The 17,114-nt window shown below is 34.1% G+C and overlaps 1 protein-coding gene across 1 annotated transcript; it reads right to left on the bottom strand.

The window, feature by feature from the left end:
• LOC109839138 (cyclin-dependent protein kinase inhibitor SMR6) lies at positions 11,803–12,102 on the bottom strand. Its single transcript, XM_020407570.1, has one exon. It carries the CDS (start codon positions 12,100–12,102, stop codon positions 11,803–11,805), a length of 300 nt encoding a protein of 99 aa, XP_020263159.1.

Raw genomic sequence — 17,114 nt, 5'->3', positions numbered from 1 at the left:
ATGGCTCGTCATGCAAGCTAGCTCGTGTGTGCCAACTAGGGGGACAAGCCAACTTGTGGTTAGCAATGAGTAAAGCGAGACGTGGTTAGCAATTAGTAAAGCGAGACATTTCCCCCCCTCTTGTTTTCGGGCCTAGAGCTCAGCCTAGCCCACTTTCAGGTCTGGAAATAAATAAGACGGGCAATGGCGTGTCCGTTTGCACATTCCACATAATTATTTGTTGTTATTTTTTTAATTTTTAATAGTTTCTTAACATTATTTAATAATTAAAATATATATTTATAAATAAAAAACTAACAATAAAATGATTATAAGATATGAAAAAATAATTTAGTTAAGTAAAATTGTATGTTTGTACACATTGATTGAGAGAAAATATCACAAATACAAAGATTTAATGCGGTTCAGAGTGAATTCTGCATCTCTGTGCAGCGAATAAGTGTTGTACTAGTTTAAAAACATACAAGAATAGAATAAATTAGAATAATCTGTTTAAAAAAATATAATAGTAATAGTAAAATGTAGATCCACGGGCCAAGACGAGCGACCCAAGCTGAATAGAATAAATTAGAATAATCTGTTAAAAATATAATAATAACAGTAAAATATAGATCCACGGGCTGAGACAAGCGACCTGGGTTGCCCTCCTACAAACCCAGTTCACTCGCTGGGCCTTGCAGACCGAGCAGACTGCTGTCTCGCATATGGCTCGAGGCTGATCTAGCTTGTCTCACAACCCACCATTGAGGCAGTATGAGTTGGGCATGCTCCCTCATTGGGTTGGGTTGATCTGAGCCAAAGAACAGGCCGAGAGTGTGGGTTTGTAGGTGGACCTGGCCCAGTGCCCACCTGTACTATATATGTAGTCTTCTTTGGTTCTAGGTGATACATAAAGAAGAGAAAAGTAGGAGATTAGAGCATTGAAGAGAATATGAGTGATGGCTATGTTTGTGAGGTCGAGAGGTTGAGATACTTGAGATGATTGCTTATTTTTGTAAGGTTCTTTGGCCCCTTACATAGTGCATTTTCTCATATTATGACTCGTGGATGTAGATTGAACTTGGTCAATCGAACCAGATAAATTTTGATATTCTTCTTTGCGAGGAGTAAAATTCCTAACATATGAAACTAAGTAGCGTCAATTTTTGTTTAACAAGGTCAAGATTTGTGGGAGACGGACCAATTCTAACCTAAAACTAAAGACGAGCTAAGAAAAGCTAAGCAAGAGTTGATCCAATTTTTCCTAACCCTGAAATTGAATTAGGATTAAACCTAATCTAACTTCGTGGATTGAGAAGTAGGTTATTATTGTCAATTCTAAAACAACACAATTGATATCAATGGAATCGAAAAATTGTTGTAACTAATCCAAATTCAATTAGGTTATCATTAGTAATTAGTTCTATCAATAAGAGTTTACTTGTAGTAGGAATTGGTTCATATATCTTATCTATAATATGTAGTTGCTTTATCTTTAGAAGTTCATAGCATATTAGAATTTGTGTAATATTAGATTGCTAAACTATTTAGATGCTACTGTAGCCAAAAGTTACTATAGCAGCAACATCAAAAAAAGAAAAGACCAACAAAGAGATTAATTTGTTTGCTTCTCCCACTAAATCTCTCCTCATATATTCTATAATTCTATTAGCTTTGTCGTTGATTGTTCCAACAGTGGTATCAGAGCTATGAACAATCTAAACGGGACGACGTCGCCTTCTATTCCTATATTGGATGGGAAGAATTATTACCAGTGGAGAGTACAGATAAAATTGTTAGTTGAATATCAAGATATATTAGGTGTCATAGAGAACAGAGTTGCCAATCTCACAGATTGCACAAGTAAAGATGAGAAGAAAGCCCACAGTGAGATCAAGAAGAATGATAAAAAGGCGTTATTCTACATCCATCATGGAGTGAATGATTTAGTTTTTGAGAAGATCGGCAGAGCAACTATAGCAAAGTAAGTGTGGGATATTTTGGAGACATCGTACCATGGAGTTCAGAAGGTGAAAAAAATTAGGCTTCAAATATTGAGGCATCAATTTGAAATTTTACAGATGGAACTCACTAAAAGTGTTGCATATTACATGACTCGAGTACTTGTTTTGACAAATTAAATAAAAATAAACAGGGAGAAGGTTATAGATTTAGCAATTATGAAAAGATATTGCGATCTCCTATAACAAAATTTGATCATATCATAGTGACAATCAAAGAATTGAAGGATTTGTCTAAGATAATAGTTGATGAGTTGATTGGTTCCTTACAAGTTCACGAGCAACGCATGAACGAGAGGTCAACCGAGAAGCCCATTGAGAAAGCTTTTCAAAGTCAAGCTTTTATAAAAAATAACAAAGGAGTGCGGGACAAAAGAGACCAGTGAGAAGGAAGTTCCTGTGGCAGAGAATGAGGATATGGGAACTACAACAACTGAGGACACAGATACTACAATAGTCAAGGACATGGCCGTTATAACAACAGTCAAAGAGATGACGGTAATCAGAGAAGCAATTATCAATCAAATTCAAATTATCGAGGTCGAGGTCGAGGTCAAGGTCGAGGCTTTGGACGTGGTAGAGGAAAATTTAATAAATCGAATAGTGATTGTTACATACGTCACAGATATGACCACTATGCAAAGGAGTGCAAGTACCAGGATAATTTTCAATCCGGAGAAAAATTTTGATTTGCACAAGGTGATGAAGACAACCACGCTTTATTGATGGTCACGACAACCGGTGAAGAATCAAACTACAACACATGGTTTCTTGACACAGGGTGTTCTAATCACATGTGCGGAAAGAAGGAGTTGTTCGTGAACTTGGATGAGTCGATGCGGTCGAAAGTCAAGTTTGTCGATGACAACACTATAACAGTGATGAGAAAAGGGCGGGTTCTCATCAAGCTGAAGAACTAAGACCACAAGTTTATTTTTTATGTATTCTATGTGCCGAATATGAAGAACAATTTACTCAGTATAGGCCAACTTCTTGAAAAGGGGTATGATCTGCTCTTTTCTAGTAATCAACTCCTAATATTTGATAAAAGATGTGTATTTATCCTTAAGGCCCCCATGACAAATAATAGCATGTTTCGAGTTGACATCAAGAATGATGTTTATCATTGCTTCAATGCTATTATGAAACATGAGTCTTGGTTTTGGCATCTTTAGTTTGAACATCTGAACTTTCGCAGTCTGAAGTTGCTTACTCAAAAAAATTTGGTGAGAGGCTTGCCCGTTGTAGATCATCCCGAGTAGTTGTGTGAATGTTGTATTCTTGAAAAGCAACATAGATCATCCTTTGATATTGAAAATACTTGGCATGCAAAGAAGCCTCTTGAGTTCGTTCATTCAGATGTGTGCGGTCCTATAAACACTATATCCAATGGCAATAATTGATATTTCCATACTTTTATTGATGATTTCACAAAGAAAATATTGGTCTACTTTTGCAATAAAAATATGAAGTCTTTGATTATTTTAAGAGCTTCAAAGTCCTAGATGAGAAGGAAAATGGTTACTTTATCAAGGTGTTATGAATAAATGGAGGAGGTAAATGTAATTCTGATGAATTCAATAAGTATTGTGCAGAAGAAGGAATAAAGTATGATGCCATTTTTTTCCTACACACCTCAACATAACAGCTTTGCTGAACGAAAAAAATGGACGATACTTGACATGACGAGAAGCATGCTAAAGGCCAAAGGTATGCCAAATTGTTTTTAAGGTGAAGCTGTCTCATGCACTGTATACTTGTTGAACAGGTCACCAACAAAGAGCGTTGATAATCTCACTCCTAAAGAGGCATGGGCTGGTTATAAGCCAAGTGTAAGACATCTCAAAGTGTTTGGCTCCATTGCTTATGCTCATATTCCAGTAGAAAGAAGAAAGAAACTTGATGACAGAAGCGAGAAGATAGTTTTTATTAGCAACAAGTACGGAGGTTACAAACTCTACAACCATGTTACAAAGAAGGTGGTTGTAAGTAGAGATGTTATGTTTGCTGAAGAAGAAGCTTGGAATTGGAATCTGTAGGCTGTCAAAAAATCACAATAGATAGCTGATCCCCATCAAAACACCGATGATAGAAGTTATAATTTGACCACTTTCATAAGGTTATAATTTGAAGACTTTCACGTAGACTGATGAAGGTTACAATCTGACGACCTTCGCAATAACTGATGAAAGCTCTAATCAACAGCCTCCACAATCATGATGAAGGTTACAATCTGACGACCTTCGCAATAACTGATGAAAGCTCTAATCAACAGCCTCCACAATCAACATCGGGAGTTACAATCTGACGACTCTCACATATCAAAGAGCTAAAGCAAAGATTACAAAACGATGATCTTTGCAATGTTTTAACAGAAAGAGACTACAAATCGACGGTCTCTTTAAACCAAGATGTGGAAGTCCTCCCCGCGTACCAGCATCAAGATGCACCACGTTCATAGCCACGAACGTAGCTCCGACGCAGCTTCCAATGCTTCCAACGCAGCTTCCAAATCGCTGCAAACACAGCTCAGACGCAGCTTCCAACGCTGCCAACGCAGCTTCCAAATCGCTGCAAACGCAGCTCAGACACAGCTTCTAACGCTGCCAACGCAGCTTCCAAATCGTTACCAACACAGCTCATGTTCGGCCGCAAACGCAGCATCTAACTGCTGCCAACACAGCTTTTAACATCTGCCAACGCAGGTTCCATCTGCTGCCCAACGCAGCTCGCAAACACTGCGTTCAAACGCAGATTTCATTCCAAAATGCAGGATTTGCGTTTGACTCGTTCAAACACGAGTTGAACGGTTTCAAAATCGTTTCCCACGATCTGAGGGGATCACAACTCCACTCAGGAATGATTTAAGGGGCGGTTACATCCCATTAGCCCCACTTAGGAGCGAATTAAGGGAGCGGTTACACCCCTTAATCCCCTATAAATAACTAAGAAATCAACTTAGTTCAAGAGGCTGAATCTTTGGGGCTGGATCTTTCATCCTTCTTTTAGGCTGGATCTTTCATCCTTCTTTTTGGCAGCAAAGGAGAGATCTTTGGGGGGATCTTTCATCCGGCTCTTGGGCAGAAAAGAAGAGATCCTTGGCTTGTCTAACCAATTACGGCTAAGATCAATCAACTCATCAAGAGTTCGAAAACTTGCTTTGCAAGTTCTCCACAACGTCAAATCGTGAGGAGGAGATACTGTTCCAGTGAATCAAAACGTGCGGATCGTCAACGGAGAGCAAACTCGACGCGAGTATTCGAGGGAGGCACTCCATCGCCACCATGAAGAACCCAGAATTAAACAAAGGGGAGAATCCAGATTAATTCTTCCCTCTTTTGTAATCAGGAAATCCAATTGTAATCGAGATCGAGAGAATACAAATCAATTTTCCTTCGTTTCTTTTACTGTAAATTTTCCCACAAACAGAATCTAGAAGCACAAAATGATTCATGGTGTACTCTCCTTTATATTCTTGAAGATGATGTCCCTGTTTCAACTAAAGTAGCACCTACGGCCAATGCTCCTGAAGCTCCAGCCCCTCAAATTTCATTACAAGTTGAAAGGCCAAGAAGAAATCGTCAACCATCAGTTCTTTTGAAAGGATATGAAGTAACTCCAGGTGATGATTTTGATGCAGATAGAGATATAGTGCACTTTTTAATGTTTGCAGGTTGTGAGCCAGTTATGTTTGAAGAGCCTATTCAAGATCCTAAGTAGAATAAATGCAATGAAAGAAGAGATAAAGGTGAATGATAAGAACGACACGTGGGAGCTTACTAATATCCTGCAAAGACACAAAGCAATCGATGTGAAGTGGGTTGTCAAGACAAAGATTAAGGCGGACAACGAGGTTGCGTAGCATAAAGCAAGATTGGCGGTGAAAGACTACGAGCAAAGGCCTGGTTATGATTACCAATAGGTATTTTCTCCTGCTGCTAGAATTAAAACTGGTAGACTAATAATTGTCTTGGCTACACAGAAGTATTAGAATATTCATCAGATGGACGTGAAGTCAGCTTTTCTTAATGGGCTACTTGAAGAAGAAGTTTCATGAAGCAATCACCTGAATTTTATGAAGAAAATATGCGAGTATAAAGTATACAAGTTGAAGAAAACATTGTACGGGCTGAAGCAAGCGCCGCGAGCATGGAACAAAAGAATTGATTCTTTCTTTTAAGAAAGTAGATGTTAAAAGTATCCCTCTAAGCATGCCTTATATGTGAAGACAAACAACTCTAGTGATATACTACTATTATGCCTTTATGTTGATGATTTGATTTTTACGGGCAATAATATTAGTATGATTGAAGATTTTAAGAAATCAACAATGCATGAATTTGAGATGATAGATCTTGGCTTGATGTCTTATTTTATTGGTATTGAAGTGGGTCAAGGCGATGATGGGATTTTCATATGTCAAAAGACGTACTGTGCAGAGTTGTTGAAGAGGTTTCAGATGTTTGATTGCAATTCTGTTATAATTCCTGTGGAGGTTAGTACTAAATTATCTCGAGAAGGTGATGATGCACAAGTTGATCCTACTTATATAAGCAAATTATTGGGAGTTTGAGATATCTCATATGTACAAGGCCAAATATAGCCTATGGAGTTAGTCTAATTATCAGATATTTTGAGGCCCCTCGCCAATCTCATCTACAAGTTGCAAAGAGAATTATGCGCTACCTAAAGGTGACTTATGATCATAGTTTGTTTTATTCCTCATCTAATAATTGTGATGTTGTAGGCTATTTGTGATTGGAGTGGAGATCATGATGATCGTAAAAGTACTTCTGGCTATGTTTTTAATTTTGGCTCTACCGTATTTCCATGGTCATCGAAGAAGCAGTCTATTGTTGCACTCTCAACTTGTGAAGTGGGGTATGTAGCAGCTGTGTCAAGTGCTTGTCAAGCAATTTGGTTGCGTAATGTGCTTAGTCAAATTCATATTCATGTTGAGGTCCTACAAAGATTTATGTTGACAACAAGTTCGCAATTGATTTGGTGAAGAATCCAGTCATTCATGGAAGGAATAAACATATTCATACTCGTTACCACTTTCTACGAGAAAATATTGAGAAGAACGAGATCATGTAGCTTTATTGCAAGTCTGAAGATCATGTTGCGGACATCCTCACGAAACCCTTAAAGTTTGAAGCATTTGTCAAGCTAAAGCACGTGAGGGGATCGAGGACTTTACAGAATTTGGATTAAAGGGGAATGTTGAAACTAATCCAAATTTAATTAGGTTATCATTAGTACTATCAATAAGAGTTTTCTTCTACTAGGAATTGGTTCATATATCTTATCTATAGTATTTAATTAGTTTCTTTATCTTTAGAAGTTCATGTCATATTAAAATTCTTGTAATATTAGATTGCTAAACTATTTAAATGGCATGTAGCCAAAAGTTATTGTAGCAGCAGCAAAAAAAAAACAGAGACCAACAAAGAGACTAAATTTCTTCTCATACATGCTACAATTCTATTAGCTTCGCGGTTGATTGCTCCAACAAAAATTACATCAATGCAACCATACCACACTATGATTTATAAGAGAGAGTCCTATTATTTACATAAGACAGTGGGGCCGTGGGGGCTGTGTAGGCCAATCAGTCCAAGCATGAGCGCGGCATGCATGCATCAATCCTTTGAAACTCGTGTGGAAACTATTAGTAGCTGTACCTGGACATAGTCTTCCTTGTGATGTCATGAGATGACTGCGTCATGTTATGATTAGGCGAAGGCACAAAACTCATGAAAAATGGATGAGGGTAACTTTCATGCTGATAATGATGGTTATTCGTTGCACATGGGTTGGACTAGGAGAGTAGGTGAGGGGTCCGTGCCATTGTAAAACACAACATGCAGCAAGGGAATATCGTAATAATTAATTAAAATTAGAATGATACTTAGAATAATTTCTGATCTTTCATAATCCATCTTCCAAAATATATCTGAAAAATCCATCTCTCAAAGATCTATTTGAAAATTCAAAGGTTCCTCAAGAGAAAAACCATCCAACTGAAATCCACCCGTCATCAAAGAGGAGCAATACTGATAGATATATAGTTCCTCAATTTTATCTATTTAATTCTTCATCTTATCTTCATACGATTTTTTATATCTTCATAAGGCTACATATGAAACTTATATATAGGATTGGACTAGCCTTATAGATTTTAATTTCAAATAATTCATAATTGTTTAAAACTCTATCCATGACTATTAAAAATAGAATAAAACTATTCAAAAAATCTATCCATAATAATTGAGGATATAATAGGATTTGTATTGCATATAAACCCATTTTAATTACATTAGTATGACCAATTAGGTCCCCATATCAAGAATCAATTATTAGTTAAATTAATAATTTTATTTAATAGTCAATCTCTTTTCGACCAACTATTCATAAAAGCTCTTTCATAATATGAGATTAAGTATTTATAAATAATATCTTACATTCAGTCACCTTTGGTATCATCTATTTTAGACAACTCTTTTGAGCAGGACAATTCACCTAGTTATTTATACCTAATTTGCAATTCTCACGAACATAAATAAAAATTATTTTGAAACATCAAAATATTTTTATAAATTTGGAAAAAAAAAATATTTTCCAAAACCACCTACCAGCGGGAATTTAATAACTTTATGGGAATGCATAATAAATTAACTCATCATAATGAGTATAGTAGATCGTATCAATTATTTTCCTAAATGAAATCTAGTAACCCAACATTTAAGGTTATGTAGCGCTTGCTAAACAGGCTTAATCATCATATCAAAGCATAATAAATCATTAAATCAGAAATAACAATCTCATCAAGTCAAAGGGGTCATGTAATAATTAAATCTCTATATCCTAGCTGATGTGTCTTAGAGAATTCAAATATTACTTAATGCTACATATATCACAATGTGTGCTTATGACATGCACCCCGAAATCCTCATTCCCAATGGTTGAGACCCATTACCACATCGCATATGTCAGTGTTATGCATCATAACCTATTATAACAATATTACAATTTACTAGTTATAGTTTAAACACAGATTTAAAAAATCTCTAAGTTAGATCACATCCTCAAGCAAGTGACCATCACAGTGCACAATCTAACAAAACAATTTCTAAGAATATATATATATATATATATATATATANTTCACCACCTTTACACCTAAATATTTTAAGTTATAAAAAGCAGCACATATATACCTTAAGTTATTTACCATTAAAAACCCTATTACGACAAAAATACCCCTCTTTAGAAATTAACAAAAAGATGGAGGGTAGGTATATATAGTGGTAAGTATGATAATAAATGGGGTCAATACAATTATAAGAATGTGATAATCATATGAGAATATTCATAAGAATTATATTCCCACATGCAAGTAATTAATAGAATGTACTAACGTGTCAATTATTTACAACTTAGAATATTAAAATACTAATTTTTTTATAACTTAGAATATTTAAATATAAAAGTGGTAAAGTAATAGGATATTTAAGTGCCATTTAGTCTACATTTAGAACAAGACTTTATTAACTCAAAAACTACATGACAGGAGCTTTGAAGGAGATAAAGCCCTCTTAAATTACACACACTATAAACAAGACCTTAACTGAAAAAATACAAGAGAGGAAATTTGAAGGAGATCGAGAAAGCACTAAATTAAAGCAACGCAGAAATGGGGAGGCCGATCGGATATCATTCCGATGCCGACGAGCCCTGACAACAGCATGTAATTCACGAGCTTGAATTCACAAGCTCTAAGTTTTTCAAAGTTGAGAACGTAAACAAGGAGAAAAATTCTCTTGATTGAATAATTAAAAAGTTAGTTGCTTGATTTACAAAAGGAAATATTATTTATAGCCAACTAAACCTATCCTAACTCTAATAAAAAAATCTGAATCTAAAAGAAAATAACCAAAAAGGAACTCTTTCCTAATCTAAAAGGAAATAACCAAAAGAGCTCTTTCCTAATCTAAAAGAAAATAACCAAAAGAACTATTTTCTAATCAAAAAGGAAATAACCAAAAAAACTCTTTCATAATCAAAAAGGAAATAACCAAAAAGACTCTTTCCTAATCTGAAGTCCGAGTCGACACAGGTGTTTTTCTTCTTATCTCGTCCAATGCTTGATCTCCTGTATCACTCATGCTACTACTTTCTCATCATCATCATTCTAATATGGAAACATAAATAACAAGAAATTAAATCAAAATAAATAACGATTTCATTTAAAAGACATTGCAAGGTTAGATATTAGTCATTTACCTTCATCATATATAAAGTAGCACATAAATAATCTAAGTTATTTAGCATTAGTGTATCGTAAACACCATTAAAAATCGATTATGACAAAAACACCCCTCCTTAGAAATTGATAAAAAGATGAAGGGCATGTATAGTGGTAAGTATGACAATAAATGAGGTCAATACAATTACAAAAATTTCATGTTCTAATCATATGAGGATATTCATAAGAATTATATTCCTATATGCAACTAATCAACAGAAAGTGCAAATGTGTCAGATATTTACAACTTAGGATATTAAAGTATAAAAGTGATAAAACAATATGATATTTAAGTGCAATTTAGCCTACATTTCAAACAAGACTTTATTAACTCAAACTACACGACAGGAACTTTGAAGGAGATAAAGCACTAAATTAAGCGCATGATTCACATGCATCCTCGTACCACTCTCTCTTGTGGAGAAATCTGAAAAAACTAGATTTTGTGTCATAAGTCGACTCATGCACACGCATAAGTCGACTTATGGTAAGTCGACTTGTGTTTGTGCACGAGTCGACTTACGTTCTGTTTTGGAATTATTGTTTTGGGCTCTGGCAAGTCGACTTATCAGGACTGTTAAGTCGACTTACGATTTGTTCTCCAGTTGGTGTTTTTCGCTCCGCCAAGTCGACTTATGGCCCCTGTTAAGTCAACTTATAGCGAGTTTTTTGCACAGTTTGAGTTCCTATTTGGATTCTGTTTGGGGTATAAATACCAACACATTTTAGGGTTTCTTTGGCTTTGATTGAGCAGTGAATTAGGGATATTTGGAGCACAGAAAAAAGACTTTTCTGGAGCTATTGGTTAGGGTTTTGTTTGAGAGAATTAGAGATTTGTTGGTGAGATTAATTGGTGAGTTCAAGTGATTTGTAATCTCAGTTTGTATTCTTCTTCTCTATTAGTGAAAACAACATCCCCTTCTTGCCCCGTGGACGTAGACAACTTGTCGAACCACGTTAAAATTGGTTGTTTGTGTTTGTGTCGTTATTTTTGGTTTGTTTTGTCTTCCCTCGGCGTTTGTTTGGTTTGGTTTCTCGAAGCACATAGGTTTGGTGGCTTTCGCACGCACAACATCTCTCTCTCAATTACACAAAGATTGCATAAATTGCATACACCATAAACAAGATTTTCTCTGAAAATAACAATAGAGGAACTTAATTTGAAGAGAGCACTAAATTAAGCATATGATTCACATCCTCATACTACTGCTTACTCATCATCATCGATCATCATCATTCTAATATGGAAATATAAATGAGAAGAAATTAAATCAAAATAAATAACAATTTCATTTAAGAGACATCGCAAGGTCAGATATTAGTAAATTACCTTCATCATATATAATACTAATTAAACAAAGTTTAAAAACTCCAAATAGAGCAAATCAAAGCTCATGCTACGCTACCGAGCAACTTCTAAATACCAAGGTTTATTACTTTCAGCATAATTAATATTTACAAAGATGAGGAGGATACATCATCATCCTCCCTCTCTCACTTTGCTCTCTCCCCTTGCGGAACAAACACCGACGCCAAATCCTCCGGCACGCTAAAGAACTGAACCTCATCTAGTCTACACACGAGAGAAGGCTTTGCCTTCTTTGGAGCCGGTGGGCAAACCGACTTCCTTGAATTCTTCACGGGTGTTGCTGGAACACGATCCTCGTCGCGTTTCTCGACAGCTTTCGCCTTCATGGGCCTCAGAGGAGCTCTCAAGGAGATTCCGGCGATGACCCAAATCTCTGAATTGTTGTTGTTCATTTCTATGACTTGTTCCTTCTCTTGGTGTCCCATGTTGAGGAAGAAGAGAGACGGATGATTGTCGATGCTTTTGAAGTCAACGGTAAAAGATGATGCGGGTATTGAAGAAACTACTTAAGTAGACGCTAGCAGAGAAAGAAGTTTTTTTTTTTTTTTTTTTTTTTTTTTTGGGTTTTTTTTTTTTTTTCCTCTCTTTTTAAATAGAGAAGTCTGTGACTAGAGGGGGTAAAGGGAGGTGAGAGAAAACTCGTGACAGCGTAAAGGTGCTCGAGAAAAATATTAGTACCGTCTTGTGCCTTTAAACGGGTCGGGTGGATAGGATAGACCCGCAACCGTTATTTTTTTTTCGGATCCGATGTAACCCTAAGAATCTTATTCATTTTCATGCCCGTTCGTTTCTTTATCATGATTCAATTCATTGCTTGCAACTCGCCAGACTTGTTCATATTAGAGTAGATACAATTTCACTTTTCTCGGAAGTTTTTTAAGAGATGTTGATAACTTCGGGTCAATAAAATTTCATAAAGTTTATTAAAGATACGAAAAGCTATTTTCTTCTGTAATATTGAAGGACATTGAAATAATCTCGTGAAGCCTAGAGGTTCGAAGGCGTCACGGGACGCCACTGGCACCAACATTAATCTTGCATTTCTAAACGTTATTAGAATTTAAGAACCAAATGCCAATTTGATTTAATCTGTAGTTTGATCAAGGGAGATTTAATAGATTCCAGGTCACGATGCAGATGCACATGATCAACTTTACCTTTGTGATTATTATTCAAAGTTCACCACCATAAGTCCCACTTTTCTTTCACATCCGCTGTCACTAAATATTTTATATCAAATGATTCGTTATAAATATGAAAGAGTTCCCAAATTCAGCAGTATGGTCATAATTAACACAATAGTTTTTAATTTGAAAAGTAATTTAGCAAAACTATCGATCATTAATTATGTTCGTAATTATAATCAATGCAGCGTCTATGTAAATAAAAACAAAACAAAACAGAAGTCTATCAAGATCTAAAAGATTACAGGTTTTACCTTTGTTCCCTAGCATGGAAACAACTAGTCATGTTTGTTACCAAAAATTCTTGAAAACAGCTATGAGCAAGTAACTAGTGGTTTTCATTAAAAATCTTGAAGTCGAGTTGCATATGCTCTCTTTGGAGCATTCGTGCTGGTATCCAACTCGTTCATTTTTAAGCTCAGGATGCGTATTATGCTGAGGAAAGGGGCGCAAACCCACGCCTCCGCCGGTCCGCCGCCGACTGTCGTGGTCCTTCTAGGCTATCGTCTGCACATCCCGGAGTCTACACAATTTTGGGTCTATCCTTTGATACCTAAATTCTTTTTCTGAGGCTGAGACTACATCGTCGCTTGGACAATATCTTTGACATCATGTTGATTTGCTTCCTCTTATGATTTGATGTCGTCCTGTATAGGGCTTCACGTATAATGTGGAGTTGGATTGCGTATCTCTTGTATTTTAGTAGAGGTTTGGGTATGCACCAGGATGTATTGTGAGAGCCACGCGTAGACATTGAATTATGTTTCCATAATGGTTAACGATAATCATCGTGGTTAATCATTCATGGGCTTCTACATACCCATTTGACAGATCTAAGCCCCTAATGGGCCTGTTCTGGCCTGAGATGGATATACGGCCCCAATCTGTTGGGCCTAACCGGCAACAACTAACGCTCTCAGGAAATACAAGGTTAACGCCGAAGAGCATAAAATATATGAAAAAGAAACTAAAAACAAGCAACAAACAAAGAAATCAATAAATCCAGCTGCAAGTAAGAATTTATTCATTGGGACATTTGGGGGGATAATGGGATAATTTTGAGAATTCTATTTCATAGTGTTATTCATTGGTCAATGGAACAAGAATATTACCTTTTTGTGTTATTAGTTTTTTGGAGCACTAGTGAGTAGGACTGAGCATGGTTCGGTCTAAACCGAAAAAACCGACCGAACAGATCCGAAAAAATCGGTTTTATGAGTAGGACGGTTCGGGTCGGTTTGAAAACTTTTCAACCCGAACCGATCCGAACCGACCAAATATAGTGCAATACTACCCGACTCGTCCCCAAAGAGTCAAAGACTCGAACCCTAAACTCATTTTCTGAATCATTATGGGTTAAAAACAATATTATTATATCAATGTTTAATGCTTCATAATCTCCTACTTTGTTGATATCTTTTTTTCCTTTAACACAGTTTGTTGTTTGATAAGAAGTCTGATTAAGTTAGAACCGAACACACCGAACCGAACCACACCGAACCGACTTGTAATAGTTCGGTTCGGTTTTGAATTATAAGCGGTTCGGTTCGGTTATTCAAATTTTAGTAAAAACCGAACCGAACCGACCGTTGCACACCCCTACTAGTGAGATAATTTTACCACTTGGGATAATAATTACCCCACCCATATACAAAAATTTTGTCTCAATAGTAAAAATTTACCTCATCCTCCATATTGGAACAATTTTGTTCCACTTTGAAGGCAATTGAGATAATTTTTAAACCTTAACTAATACATGCTAATTATATTATAAATATATGACGTGATATATAAAATATAAAATAATAATATATTCAATATATTATATTATATTATCATATAATAAAATAAAATATTATTATAGTTTAATTTATATGTATAATATATTTTATGATATTTATTATATATTATTATGCAATATCACATACTATATTAAATAATAGTACAACATATTTATTATAATATTATATAATATTTTAATAACATATATAATTATATAATATATTATATTAAATGTAGTTGATATTTTATTTAGCATTATTATTATAAGGGTATTATTTAACAGAAAAATCAAATAAATATAGTATAATGATATATAACTATTAAAATTAAATAAATATTGTTAGTATATTACATTTAATTATAAAATATAATATAAATATAAATCATGTTATGTGCGATTATATATGATATGATCATATTAATAAATAAATATATATTACTATACGTATAATATATTATATTGTACGATATTTTATAATTATCATAGTAATTAGCATATAATATTATATATGATATATTATATTTTTAATTACAATATAGGATTTTAAATGATATTATATGAATAAAAAATATTAATAATATTTATATGAGTCTGTAAATTTTAACCGACTCGGTTCTAATATATTAAATTAGATATATATATTAAATACATTGTTATAATATTATATCATTGATTATGATATCATGACATATATTATAATATAATATAATAATTACTACTATTAATAAAATATTATGATATAATATAATATAATAACTATAGTTTTAAATAATATAATATATTATTACTATAACATGATACCTTTGTAATATATTATTATTTGTAATTATCATGTATATATATATATATTTATATATATATAATATATACTAATATATAATATATTATATATATATATATATATATATATATAATATTTTAAACAAAAATTATATTGAATAAAATAAAATTTTATAATATTTTATATAGTACATTATATCCTATGATACTATATTATAATATATTAAATTAAATAATATATTATTAAAGTATTATATTAAATATATTGTTCATATATTATATCAATTATTATATAATGTAGCATACTAATATAATGTAATATAATATAATAATTAATAATATTAATCAGTAATTATATTATAACATATTATATTTTTGTATAAATAAGATAATATATTATATTAAATATTATATTAAATATATTGATCTTATATTATATTAAATATTATATAGTATAGCATGCTAATATAATATAATGTAATGTAATATAATAATTAATAATATTAGTTAGTAATTATAGTACAAATATTATATTTTAATTTAAAGTAAAATAATGTTTATATTATAATAATATACTAAACCAATTGGATAAGTTAATTTAGAAGTAACTAATAAATAAAATTATATTTTAATAAGGTGTCACATCATTAATTATCTCACATGAATTGTCAAATCAAAAACTCAAATTGTCCCATTATCTTATTTACCACACTTTACACCACTCAAAATATCTCAAAGGGATAAAATTGTTGCATTGGAATAATTTTCTCACTTGGCCCCAATTTGTCCCAACCAATAACCCCCCTTACAGTTTCAGAAAAACTTTTTCTTTGGCTAGCCACAGCTATTAAAGAATCAAACTCCGTACTTAATCTACACTTCTTGAATCTAATTTGACTGTAAGAAAGACATGAAAAGAATTCGTTTAGCTTTTTGGTTGGGTTTGGGGCGGGGCGGGGGGGGGCGCATTCTCTCACAAGATGAAAAGGCTTCTTTTCTTTTCTTTTTTTAATCCTGAAAATTATTTTGTTCGTTGCCATGGATCAAGTCTTTGTTGTAACAGCCCGTAACATTGGCCAACTTAGCCCACAAATCCCAAACAGGCACAAAGAGATGCATCCAAATTACAGTAAGGACATGAGTGAGACAACCATGGAGTAATCGAAAAGAGAATTCGGACCAAGATAGAGAAAGATGAAGAGCTCATCAACTGGAGGGCCCATCAAATTGTTTGCTGACAATGAGCCAGGTAGGCCATGAGGGCTCATGAGGCCCATGCAATTGGGACTATATAATTCTAACTTTGTCACATGGGACCCCACCTTCCACAAAGCCAAAGCCAGCTCACATCTACATGGATCTCCACAGGCTAGACTTTATTCCTTATATAAATCCATATGCTACCTCTCTTTTTTGTTCCCATTCGCTAGTAATAAGACAGAAAGGGTACAAAGCCATTATGCTGAATCTGCCATCTTTCTTTACCCAATCCCTGGTTTAACAATGAATCGGACATCGTATGGCACTAAAGAAAAGATTCGGATCCTCTTCATTATAACAAAAAATTTATTAAAATAAGATATCACTACAATATCATAACCTTAAAAGGGATGCAGAGATCACTATTGTATCATAACTGTTAATTTGTTTAATATGTGGTTTTGATTTGTCTTTGAACGTGAATTAGAAA

This window comes from Asparagus officinalis, chromosome 1, assembly GCF_001876935.1.
Source record: "Asparagus officinalis chromosome 1, Aspof.V1, whole genome shotgun sequence".
In the NCBI taxonomy this organism is placed as follows: Eukaryota; Viridiplantae; Streptophyta; class Magnoliopsida; order Asparagales; family Asparagaceae; genus Asparagus; species Asparagus officinalis.
This window is presented reverse-complemented; position numbering and strand designations above follow the sequence as displayed.

Bases quoted from the DNA above. Each gene is read 5' to 3' on its own strand.
- LOC109839138 (XM_020407570.1), bottom strand. From the start codon at position 12,102: ATGGGACACCAAGAGAAGGAACAAGTCATAGAAATGAACAACAACAAT.